Source organism: Octopus bimaculoides, chromosome 2 (assembly GCF_001194135.2).
Source record: "Octopus bimaculoides isolate UCB-OBI-ISO-001 chromosome 2, ASM119413v2, whole genome shotgun sequence".
NCBI classification, from domain to species: domain Eukaryota; kingdom Metazoa; phylum Mollusca; class Cephalopoda; order Octopoda; family Octopodidae; genus Octopus; species Octopus bimaculoides.
Genome location: NC_068982.1, coordinates 33,570,342 through 33,583,954, shown reverse-complemented (window position 1 = coordinate 33,583,954; position 13,613 = coordinate 33,570,342). Strand labels below are relative to the sequence as shown.

The window sequence follows — 13,613 nt, the reverse complement described above, 5'->3', positions numbered from 1 at the left end:
ATATTGTGGTACATGGTTGGAACGGTATATTTGGTACAGCTTTTGAAATTTTGAAAAGTGAATGCTTGTGTGTGTGTGTGTGTGTGTGTGTGTGTGTGTGTCTGTGTTTGTCTCTCTTTGTTTCTGTGAATGGACTCCATTGTATGTATGCATGCATTACATTTGTATATATTCCTTGCTTAATTCAAAGTCATTGCAGTTTTGACCAAGCTGCAGCATTGCTATAAATTTCCTGGTTTTTACTTTATACCATAATTTTGTATCACTTGCTTTATGCGTATGTGTGTGTTTATTTTGTGCATGCATATGTATGTATATATATATATATATATATATACATAGTGAGAGAGAAAGAAAGAGACAGTGGGGGAGGAGGAGAAGATAAAGATTATGTATTATGTAAAGGTATTTAATCCATAATTGTGGACTAGCACGAGTACATGGACTAGTCCATAAATATAAATATTTATACACACTCATGCATGGATAAATATGTAGCTGCTTGTATGCGTATATTTGTGTGTATGCAAGTGTGTGTGTGTGTGTATTTGCATGTATATAAATATATGTATATATGTGCATGTATGTATATGTGTATATATGTATTTTTGAGTGAATGTGTACATATGTGTGTATATGTATTTGTGTGTGTGTATTTATAGATGATTTTTTTTTTATTGATTTCGTCTAGAAACTGACTTTGACCTTGGCCTTCACAAGCCCTTTCTAACTGAAAGGCTTGTAAAATTGACAAGGCTTACGTTCCTCTTGAGCACTTGCAAATCAATGATATTTAAGGAAAATATCGATAGGGTTAGAATTGTTGAGGGCTGGTGCTAGTGGTTCAGGTGTGGTCTGGTGGGGTGATGTGAAGAAGAGGAGGGGACATGTGTGAAATGGGAGCACCCAAGAAAATGTGTTATGAACCCTCCAACACTGAATATCTGTAGAAAAAGGATAGAGAAAAATGTACAGCATGTCTGTGGGTCAGAGGTTAGGGTGTGTGAATAATTGACTTTGTGCCAATCAATTAAGTGACCTTTCTTTAGATGTGGTCTAGGTTTTCTTTGTGCCTAGCAGTAGCAGCGGCACCATGCTGTTTGTGTATGAGAGAAACAGAGTGAATGTAGAGATACTAGATGGTAGTTAGTAGTTGTGTGCTGCATGTGTGTATGTGTGTGTGTGCGTGTGTGTGTGTACAAAGGGTAAAAAAAGGTGTGTAGTCTCTGATATACTCCTTGCTAGGGTGGAACATATGTCCAAGTTGAGTAACAGTGCTGGGTTAGGTGGATTAGAGATATTGTTAATTGAGAAACAGCTAGATAAAGAAGTAACTGAGGTAGTCAGAGTATGTGATAATAATGAAGCTTAGACTATACATAGGCAATATGACAGCAACTGTGATCTCTACATTGGTGCTACAACCATGGCATGAACAGTTTCTATGAGGCCCTCTTACAATTTACTTCAATTATAGATAGCAGTAACTTCTTTGTCACTACTTGTGATAAGGTAATGAGATTGGCTGGCAGGTTGAGTTATGCAAGCTGAAAGTTAAACCTGGAAAGGATGAAAGAAAAAAAGGTGGCAAGGAACAATATTACGTACCTGGAAGTGATGTTAAGTGTCAAGTATACTCAGCAAGTAAAGCAGAAAGTAAGGGGTTCATTAATGGTATTTTGTGAGAGAATCAGAAACATTAGGTGTACTGTTACAAAACTGTGTCAGTAAGAATGGGGAACGTTGTTGGTGGGAAGTGTGTATGTAATGATAGTGGAATATATGCCCCTTATTGATGCTGATAACAAATGCTATTACATGAGGTTGCTGAATCAGGAGAGAGAGAGAGAATGAGAGTGTGTGTGTGTCTACCTTCCAAACAAATCCAACAAAGGCCCAATCATTCAAATTGACTGTTATATGGTTGATATAGACATTAAGGATGTAGACATGAAGCCAGATAATCACTGATGCCTACTGAGACACTGGGATTATCCAGTAATGTAGGACATGCATTAGTTACTTGTATAGTTAACCAGATGTTAGTGGAGGGTGTTATACTCAACGACTGACATAATAATTTCATCACCATCTGCAATAAAAGTAAAGGAGATGTACTAGAAAGAAGCAGCTATAGAGGGATCTAACTGATGGATCAGGTTAGACAACAACCTAGACCACATCCAGAAAAAAAAATAGGTCACTTGGTTGATTGGTATGAAGTTATTTATTAACATAAATTGATCTCTGGCTCATAGACATGCTGCCACTTCTCATTGTGTTTAGTGTTGGATGATCTCATACTGTTGCCTCTCAGGTACTTCCATCTCACATGTGTCTCTTCTTTACAGAAAGAGTTCTAGCAGAACTGATTAGGAAAAGAATTTGCTCAAATGAAATGCAATTTGGATTTGTACCGATCTTTCCCCTCTTCTTAGTGGAATGATTATAGACGTTCTTTGCAAGCCACTGTGGTGTTTGTTGCTGTAGAGAATGCTTTTGACAGGGTATCACATACTGTGGTCTTGTGAGCTCTAAAAATTACTAGGTGTAGATGAATGGCTTTTGAGAGCCATGCAAGCCATTTACAAGAATGCTGTCAGTAAGGTGAGAGTTTGCAGTGAGTTCAGCAAGGATTTTAACTTGTTCATCTACGTCTTTTCTCTTAGCAATAACAATACAGTTTAAGACAAGCTGTTTGTAGGAACATCTGTTTACCTATGACCTAGTTCTTGGAACTGAATCTGTTGAAAATTTTGTGAATAAAATCCATAAGCAAAACAGAATTGAGAGGCCTCAAAGTAAATCTAGCCAAGATAAACGTTTTAGTTAGGAGGAAAGAAGATAGGATTTTTCAGTTATCTGGGGAGTGACTGTGCTCCATATGCAGAAAAGAAGTAGATAAGGATTTCTATACAATGCACCCAATAAAAACTGTGGGTTCACAGGTGTAGTGGGTTATATAGGCAGGTTGACATACAACTAATTATTCATATGTAGCAAGTGAACAATACTTAGCAGTAAAAGTACCCATGAAACAAATTCTTTCAGATGCATAGGAGGGTCCCTAGAAGTAGTTGATAGCTCTTATTTTTTCGGTGGCCTAATTAGCAGTGGAAGTGAATATTCTGAAATAATAGTAATCAGAGCTAGTGGGGTGTATGTATGTGTGTTAGGAGGTAATGGAAGCTGTTTACCTCTGGTGCTTGGTGGCTACAAAGAATTCTCTCTTTTAATGAAAGGCAGATTGTATGATGCATGTGAGGATATTGCAATGCTGTATGGTAGTGAGAGATGAGCATTAAAGGCAGATGATATGTAAGGGCTGCAAAGAATTGAGTCGAATATGCTTCACTGCATATGCAATTCAAAGAAACATTTTTGTCTTGTTGATTCTGTGCCTGTAATTTAAAGACCCCTTTCTGTCACACTGGTTCTACATGGTGATTACATTAAGGATACATGTGTCAGTGGAATATTGAACTACACATGTTAATACAATGTCTAGGTGATTTAGGGGATTGAGCAACTGAAATATTTACTATTGAAATCAACAAAGGATCTGTTTATTTGCTTTGTGTGTGTGTGTATATATACATACACACGTGTGTGACATGTATATATTTATTTTCACTGTGTCATACCCACACCCTCCACACACATTTATTGATAGACATATACAACTATTGTACTATTAGGGCATGAAACTTATAGCAGTTCAAATTTAAATCCTGTGTATGTTAAATGATATTCATCTCTTGCTGGATTGATAACCTTTTTGTTGATTCCCATCAATAACAGAACAGTACACTATGTGTGTGTGTGTGCATGTCTGTGTGTGTTTGTATTATTTGTGTATATGTGAGTGTATAGTATGTATATTATCACGATCATTATTTCATATCCATTTTCTACAGTAGCATGAGTTACCTTTTTATCTCTTTTGTTCTGTCATGCATAATAATACTTCATAAGTAGTTATATACTTCTATACATATGTATGTATGATTTTAGATTTATTTTGAGAAATATATTTTTTATAGATGTTACATGTATACATATTTGTTTATCAGTACATAGGAAATCTGTTTATATGTTGTTGAACCGAATGTAATGTATTGTAGGTGTGCATATTGATTTAAGCAGCTGTTTGTTTAGCCTTTATTTTTAGGCATGCAATCTATATGTATATGTGCACATCCATGCATATATGATGCACATATGTGTGTGTGTTTGGGGGGAATTTTTGTATATCATGACATACACACACACACACACACACACACGTGTGTATATATATATATATATATATATATATATATATATGGATTCATAGATTGTCTATGTGTGTGTGTGTATTATATTATGTATATGGAAAAAAATGAGCAATGCATTTTTTATATCTAAAGCAACAGAAAGCACTTTTAGAATAAAAAAAGAAAATCATTAAAAATAAAGAATAGAAAAGCATTTATTTGTATAACTGACATGAGCAAAGAAACAAAATGCTTCTTTCATGGCAGCTAAATGCATTCAACTATTCTCAATATGGTACTACATTCACTCTTGTATGATTTTGCATCATGTTTTTAAAAGCAAGCTTTTTTTTTTTTTTTGGTTTGTTAATTTTCTGACTGCTTTGAATGATCTTGCAAATCTGTTAATTAATTATTCCGTATGAGATTTGTTTTTTTATGATAGGGAAAAGAAAGTGCTTCCTTAATAAACACTTCATGAATGAGCACACTGTGAACCTTATTGAATTTTGGTTGTTAATCTTTTCAATGTTGTTTTCTTCAGAGAAAATTTGAATATTTCAATCTGTACTTATATTTTAGTTATTAATGATGATAATAATAATAATAATAATAATAACAACAATAATATTGATGTGTTTTCAATTATATTTAGTACTTCAGAGTAATATTTAATATGGTTTGTCATTAGAATTTAGAAACTAGGAGAAAGTGTGAAGCAATTTGTTTTTAAGTGTAGAACTTGAAACAGATAAAATTGTTAATAACAGCAAGTATACTGGCAGCCATTGACTTTTTATATCTAGGTGGCTGTGTGGTGAGAAGTTTGCTTCCCAACCACATAGTTCCAGGTTTAGTCCAACCAAAGTCTCATGAGGGGATTTGGTAGACAGAAACTGAAGGAAGCCCATCATGTGTGTGTGTGTGTGTGTGTGTGTGTGTGTGTGTGTGTGTGTGTGTGTGTGTGTGTGTGTGTGTGTGTGTGTGTTTGTCCACCACCACCTGACAACCAGTGATGGTTTGTTTATGTCCCCAGTAACCTAGCGATTTAGCAGAAGAGACTGATAGAATAAGTACCAGGTTTAAAAATGAGTACTGGGGTCAATTTGTTCAACTAAAAATTTTGTCAAAGCAGTGCCCCCAACATGGCTGTAGTCTAGTGACTAAAACGAGTAAAAAATAAAAATGGAAAGGGGTTTTAACCCAATATTTACATACTATTCATTTCCTTCAAATGCTACAGTTAAAAATGAAATATTTATTATAATTAATAATGGAGGTAAGTGATTTTAGGTTTAGGGGTGATTTTTTTCATGAACCAAGTCCACATCCTTAGTTTTTGATTCCAAGTTGTAGCTATTTTGTATTGTTAGTATCACTAAAGAAGCCCTTTGAAAACTATGAATATCACATCCTTATGTGTGGATAGGTAATCAAAGATGATACCTAAACAAATATTCAAACCTAGAATGAAATAGCTTTTTTCTTTCTTCCCCTTTTTTTTGTCTTATTTTCAAGACTTTTGTAGTAATTGAATATAGTTGTAAGATGTTGATGTTAACTGAAACAAAGACAAATAAATAAATTTGATTATAAATAATATCATATCTTTATACAAAATAGATGTATTCTTCATTATATGTATGTCTTCTTAGCTGAGAATGTGCATTTGTCTTAAAAATCATTGTTGTACATTAAATAACTGAGCTGTTCACACCAAGGAAGCCATTTTGTAGCTAACACTTGTAAATTAGCACCTGCCAGACTTGTTTTGTGAATTGTGCAAGAGGAATACTAGATTCTTGCTACCAATGAGAGTAAATAATATATTAATGCATGTATATATCTTATTTGTGTATCAGGCTTGATCATGTACATGCATGCACACTCATACATCTGTGTGTATGTGTGTATATCTATATATCTATGTAGACGTACATATGTATATGCATATACTCTCTCTCTGTCACACACATATACATACATGTGTGTGTGTGTGTGTGTGTGTGTGTGTGTGTGTATTGCTATCTGTGAATTCATACATGTGCTTGGGTGTGTTTGTGTGTGCATATATTTTATATCATTTTGACCTCATACATTTGAGATATTAATGGTATTATTCTTAGAGCAGTAGGCAGTTTCTTGGAATTTTTATTATGATGGATTATATTTATTCATTTGAAAATATATGCTTAACTTTATTTCGTCTATTAAAAATAATTATACTTTGCTTTTATAGTTTTCAATCTAAATGTAAAGCAATTGGCCAGTGAATAATGTTATATTAGATAGAATTATAAAAGCTAAGAGACAGGCCTGGAAAGAATGGAAGAAATAGAGGAAGGTGGTTGCAATAATGGGTAGCTAAAAGCAAAACTGGATATTGAGTATAGTCACCAAGGAGAAAAGTTGTAAGTAAGAGGTTTGCCAATCTTTTGTCATGAGAGCACCAAAGGCATAAGGAATTTTGGATTGCAGTGTGAATCAAGATGGTAGTGTGGATATAAGCTTGTAGAGACTGATAATAGCACATTCACTTTCTCTAATGTGAGAAACAAAGAGGCATAGAAATGTGACTTTAAGAGAGGTTGCTGAATTAGAACAATGTATGAGAGAGAGAGAGAGAGAGAGAGAGAGATGGAGACTGTTCCATATAGGCTCAACAGATGGATTAGCTTTTAAAATAGATGATTATACAGTTGAAAGGATATAAAGTTAATTTATATATATTTTGACCTCATACATTTGAGATATTAATGGTATTATTCTTAGAGCAGTAGGCAGTTTCAAAGAAATCTCATTGCTATCCAAATTAGTTTTGGTCATTTTCATCTGACTTGGCTGTCTTATACGAGGGGGTGCTGAAAATTTCCTGGTTTTGGGTAAAAAAATTACAGGAGGATCAGTTAATTATCAATGTATTCAGTATATTCCCCTCTCAGCAGATTCACATACTTATTACAGTGGCCCTTCAGTTTTTCTAAGCCCTGTAAAAGAACTTGGAAGATTGGACCTCCAACCAAGCCTTTTACAATACTCTTAAAGCTAGGAATTTTTCAGCACCCTATAGTACATTTAGATCACTCCACTTGTGACCTTTTGGAACCTGATAGGAACCACTTCCTATTGTAGGAAGGTAGTAGTACCATCTTTCATTATGCTTATGTGCATTCTGGAAAAACGTATTTGTAAAATAAGAATACATCACAGAATCATTCTAGCCATTTGATAGGACACAAAGTTTTAAAATTCACTTTAAATTTTAGTCCTTGATGTCTCAAAATTTTATGTGGTGTCAGTTACTAAGTGGCAATTGTACAATGACCAGATTGCTGTGTGTTATGAAAAATTTCAATGTCTCATGAAATATATTTAAACCCTTAGCATTTAGATTACATTTATTCGCATTGCTTTGAATTAATCATGAATTGTCTCATAGCTTCAAGATTTCAAAGATCAGATTGTTTAGTTTTAGAATGACATTGTTGGGTAGGTGTGAAAAGTTGGATTCAGCTGGTTTGAACGGAAAACAGGTAGAATATTTTAGCTGGCTACAGCTAGTTTAAGTGTTAAAGGATTAAAGTGAATTTAGCAACTCTGTAATGAATTTAGATGGTCAGAATGGCTTTTCCATGATGCAGTTGCTTGCTTGTGTTTCGATACATGGTCTCAGATCAGGCCACTAGCTAGACAAGTACAACTCCAAAATGTGTGTATATAATCTTATCATAATATTAAGAGAATAACGTGTAAAGATTAAAAGGAGTTCATTCCACTCATATGGTGCACTTAAATGTATTTCTAAAACAGATAATATAGATAAATGTTGAAACTGAGACACACTTCTGATATAGAGTATAACAAATTGTTAGAGTTTGATAATATAGTTTTAAATCAAGGTAAAAATTTGAGAACTGAAGAAGAAGCTATAAATAAAAAAAAGGTTTAAAGAAAAAGAAACAATAAATGAATAAAGAAATAAAGCTATAATATGTCTGCAACTCAGCTTTTGTTGCCCTGCTCAGTATCACAATACATTAATATTGACACAAAAGTTAATGTGCATGCTATGAAGACTCACCTACTTGATAAGGACTCAGCCAGAGTCAAGACATCAGACTTGGTCAATTCCTTTGATGTAAGCATGGGGGTCTTTTGATAGTGCAGACATTAGTAATCTCATATTTTATGTCAGAAGTGTATCTCAGCTTCAGAATTTATTGAACCAGTTTCTAATAAAGAAAATGCTGATTGCAAGCATCTTTATTTTTTTTATCTTCTACTTGCTTCAGTCATTGGACTGCACTCATATATTCTTTACTTGTACAGGGTAGTATATTAATTCATTCTAAAGAGAAAGAAATGCACCCCCCGCCATCTCCTAAAAACCATTCCCAGGACTTCACATGAATAAATATTTTACATTTTCTCACAGAATGCTCCAGAATTGTCAAAAGACAAAAATCCTTAGATGTTTTATTCACACCTTCATTCATAAATTGTGTAACTAAACCACTCAAGAATTTAATTATTTACTTAATTATTATAAACTTATAATATTTCTCTGTGCATATGTACACCTCATAGTATCATATAAATAAATTTGATAAATTATTTTTACTTTAAACAGCTTCCTGCTCAAACAAAACAGTACCAGTATTTGGTTAGTATATAATATTACATGCATCATCCCCCACTATTAACTCCACAAACCTTCTTCTACAACCAACCTTATTAAAATCAAATCTTCAAATCTGTTCTCTTTCGTGATCTTTGTAACTTTCAGCACCACATTCTAGAGAAATCTCAGTGATTAATTATAAATAAACAAACAAAAATCAACAGAAAAAAAAGACACACTATATTTTATATTCTTTAATAAAATTGTCTCAGGAAATTCTTATCAGTTTGGTTTTCTAATTTTTCTAATGATAATTTTATCAAAGATATGTGGAAGTGAAGCCACACACGAAAGAAGCTGGGCTTAATTTTCAGTTTGCTTTCATATGTTTTCTACCTGTAGGCATTCAACATTTGTAATTGATGAATCTCAAGATGAGCACTCTAATAATTTCTAACAATATAATTATCTTTGGTATTATTGTATGCTAGAAATATTTCAGTTCATTTTATTATTATTATTATTATTATTATTATTATTATTATTATTATTATTATTATTAGTGTTTTGCTTTTACTTTTAAGTATTCTGTATAAAAAAAAAATAAAAGAATTGTGAAAACAAGATGAGAAGTGTTTATAAACAAACCTTGTTCTCAATTCATGATATTTAGTGCTGACCAAAAGATCATCATCATCATCATCATCATCACCATTGTTGGTAATAGTAGCAGCTGCAACACCATAATATTGATCATCCTTATTGACACCACCAGCACCATCCCCATTGTCTTTATCATTACCACCACCACCACCACCACCATTATCACAACTATCATCACCATCATCATCTCCGCTATATAACAATCACTACCACTACTACTATTACTACCATTACTATCATTATCTTCCTCATTTTCTTTAACATCTTGTTACATTTTCTTCATTGTTCTTGGCCTTATCATTGTCATTACCACTGTCATCTTTTGTCATTGATGCCATTGGTGCTGTTATAAATTGTTACAGTTCTCAAAATCATCCTCATTATTATTACTGTCAGTATTATCTTTTTCATCATTCCCCGTCATCACTGTAGATACCACCACCACCACCGCAGCCATTCACTGCTGCCACTACTGCTTCTACCGCAATCACCACCACCACCACTGCTAGTGCCACTCACTGCCACTGCCAACACCACCACTACCATCACCACCACCATTGCCAACAACTATAAAAATGGCAACAAAATTCAAAATGAGATAAAAAGAAGAATGAATGTAATGAAGGGCTTCCTTGAATCAGTGTTGCTTCTAATAACCATGAGTTTGGTTCTAAGCATTCTTACCTCTTTTATCTTTTACTTGTTTCGGTCATTGGACTGTGGCCATGCTGGGGCAATATCTTGAAGAGCTTTAGGTAAACAAATTAACCCCAGTACAAAATTTTTCCCCCCTTATATCAGTCTGTTTTGCCAAACTGCTAAGTTATGGGGATATAAACAAACCAACACTGGTTGTCAAGTGGTGGTGAGAGGGACAAATACACACACAATTCCCGCCTGCTCAATTCAATCACAAAGCATTCAGTGGCTTGGAGGTTAGAGTACAAAACATTTGCCCAAGGTGCCACACAGTGGGACTGAACCTGAAACCATATGGTTGCAAAGTGAGTTTCATAACCACACAGCCAGTATGGCTTTTAGGTGCTAGCATGATTCTGTTGTTAACAAGTTTGCTTCACAACCATATATTTTTAAGTTTGATCACATTGCATGGCACTTTGCAAGTATCTTCAACTATAGCTTTGGGTCAACCAATGTATTGTGAATTGAAATTGGGAGATGGAAACTAAATGGAAGCCTGTCTTGACTGTGTGTTGTCTCCACATGTATTCATATTTGCACTTCTTGTGCTGCACTGACATTTGTTTGTGTCCTGAATTAGGTGGTTCAATGAAATATAGTGGCTTATCTATTTCAAAACAAGTAAATGTTGGAACCAGGAAGGGCTACCTGCTGTAGAATACTACTACAAAAATATCTCATCTAACCCATGCCAGCATTAAAAAAGCAAAGCAATGGTAGCATGGCTATGATACTGATGATGGTAGTAGTAGTGTTGGTGATGGTGATGGTGGTGATGATGATGACGATGATGATGATGATGATGGCGACGATGACGACGATTGTTGTTGTTTAGCTGCAAGTCATCTCCAATTCAGTAGATTTCCAACTATGATGATTCCAATTTGAGGTTGCTATAGCTCAGTCATGGGGACAACTGTTGCCTGCAGGACTTTCTGAACGAAAAATAAATCTTGAATCTTTTTAAGCAGTGCAGCCTGCTTGGTCATAATCCATGTCTCATGCAGCCTACTTCTTTAATAAATATTATCCATGTCTGATATAGTTGGTGCTCAGCTTCAAGTTTTTGGGAATGTCAATAGGAAATATGTAGACTGGGAAAAAGTTTTTAAACTGACTTTACTTTAAAAATTGATGTTTTGTGTTACTGTTAACTTTCCATACATAGGCTCTAATGAGAATTTCATTGCAATTTGGTGCTCTCTCTTACTTCTCTGCATTACATACTATGTAGACAATCTCAAACATGGTTCACTTTTATGTATGAAAGGTTTTAATAAGCAACTGAATGAATTTCTATTTTCACAAATTTAATGTGTGAGGGTATGTATCTATAAATTTACATTAGATTACGTCAGTGCACACGCACACTCACACACACACACACACACACACACATACACACACACACGTGATCCTATCTCTCTTATTCCATTCCCTATTTACTGTACTTTGTTGCTTACCTAACAACTGATTTCAATGAATCTGTCTGTACTCATTCTACCCACCACCTTTACTATGATGCCTGTGTAACATGGTATTGCATCAGATCTGTTCATATCTAAATACACTCCCACCAACACTTTCTCACTCCCCCTCCTCTACATCACTTTTTACTGACCGTCATCGCACTCTGTTACCATTATCCATCTATACAACTATCCACACTCATCTCTCTCTCTCTCTTTCTTTCTTTATCTCTCTTTTTCTCTCTGTCTCCTTTGCTCTTACCAAAAACAAAAAAAATGTAGCTATCATCACATCCTCTCTTCCATCACATCCTATCAATATTACCTCTTATCTCTTACTCCCTCAAACACTGTCTCTTCTGTTACTCCTCCCGCTACCAGTCTCTTGCCCCAATCTCTTTGTTCCCCTGTCATACTCTTGCACCTTTCACTCTCTTATATTCACCCTTTTGGCTACGTTTCCTTGAATGAATGGAGATAACTTAAGAGTAGTGAGAATGTTTTTTGTCTTGCAAGATTCAAGGCAACCTCATTAGTACTGGTGCCCTGGTAAAATGCTTGTGATGCACTCTCTAAAATTGCTGGCAAATGAGTGCAGACAGCATAGAATTAAGAGGTCTCTTTAGATCTCTAGAGATGGTCCCATGATAAAATGCTCCCAGTATACTCTGTAAAGTAGTTGGTGTCAGAGAGGGCATTCAAAAAAAATGAAAGAAAGAAAACTTAACAAAAAATATATATATACCAAAAATAGCATGTATTAGATGTGGTCTGCTGTCATGTGAAGAACTAATTGGGTTTGTGATGACCTGTCCAACCCATACTAGCAGAGGAAGCAGATATCTGTCTATCTATCAATCTATCAATTGATCCATCCATTCGTCCATCCATATATATATATATATATATATATATATATATATATATATATGTAGTTTTGCTTTTAAGCCTGAATATAATTATGTATTTGGTATAAGGAAATTTGCTTTGAGGATATTTTACTTGCTCATGGAGAAAATATATTTTACTCTTAATCACCGATATCAAATACAATATAATGGCCTCTGCTCCTACCCATTTATTCCTTCTCCTCTCGTCACCCTTGTTGTGTCCCCCACTCCACCATTTGCTAATCTCTACACCTAACCCTTCCTTTTCGGTACATTGGCCCACCAGATTTCCCACCCTTCTCATGCCTTTGTTGCATATGTTGACTTTAAAAGGTTCAAGAGTATCATTAATTATATCAATCTCACCAGTCTAGGCTGACCTGTGAAGGGCTTGAGTATTGCTCTTTCCTCCAGATACAATAACTAAGGCCCACCAAGCAAAAGAAAAGAATAAATATTTGAGTATAGTGTGGGATACTGTATTTTCTGGCATACAATTTGGTGTACTTTATAGTATAAACATGTTATGTAAACATTCAGACAGTGTCACTATCTTTCCAAATCCTCCTGCTTTTCACATAAAATTCATGGTCTTCCAAAGTCAACTTACCTTTTTTGGCAGTAAATTTTGGCCTGAAAAATTTGATTTGTATACTGGAAAATACAGTATCCTCATGGATTCACGAATCTTATGGATTCCATCATACAATGAGAGAGAGAGAGAGAGAGAGAGACTTAATTAACAGCTACTTCTTTCCAAACTTCTTCCAATCCTTATTCTATTCCTAGACTTTATGTTCCTCTTCTTTCTTTGACTACACTGCTATTCAGAACCTTAAAAATTCAATTTCAGGACTTCTTTGATATGCCATACAATTATTCTTGTACTAATTGAGAAACTTCCTGAAATTTTCTTTGCTGCTAATAATATTTCTAGTCTTTCATTTAAAATAAACCATAACCCAACATTTATTTCTACTCCTCAAGGTTTTATTTACAGAACTATATATAT

General features: G+C 34.4%; 1 protein-coding gene across 16 annotated transcripts in view; it reads left to right on the top strand.

Annotated features, from left to right (window-relative positions):
- Positions 1 to 13,613, top strand: part of LOC106868006 (rho guanine nucleotide exchange factor 28) — a 561,000-nt gene that overhangs the window by 256,996 nt on the left and 290,391 nt on the right. For 15 of the 16 annotated variants that reach the window (XM_052976095.1, XM_052976105.1, XM_052976107.1 and 12 more), the window contains one exon: positions 8,887 to 8,919. The exons of the other annotated variant lie outside the window; for it this stretch is intronic. In XM_052976095.1, coding sequence (XP_052832055.1) covers positions 8,887 to 8,919 — 33 coding nt within the window. The remainder of the gene's footprint in view (positions 1 to 8,886; positions 8,920 to 13,613) is intronic. 16 annotated transcript variants of the gene reach the window in all.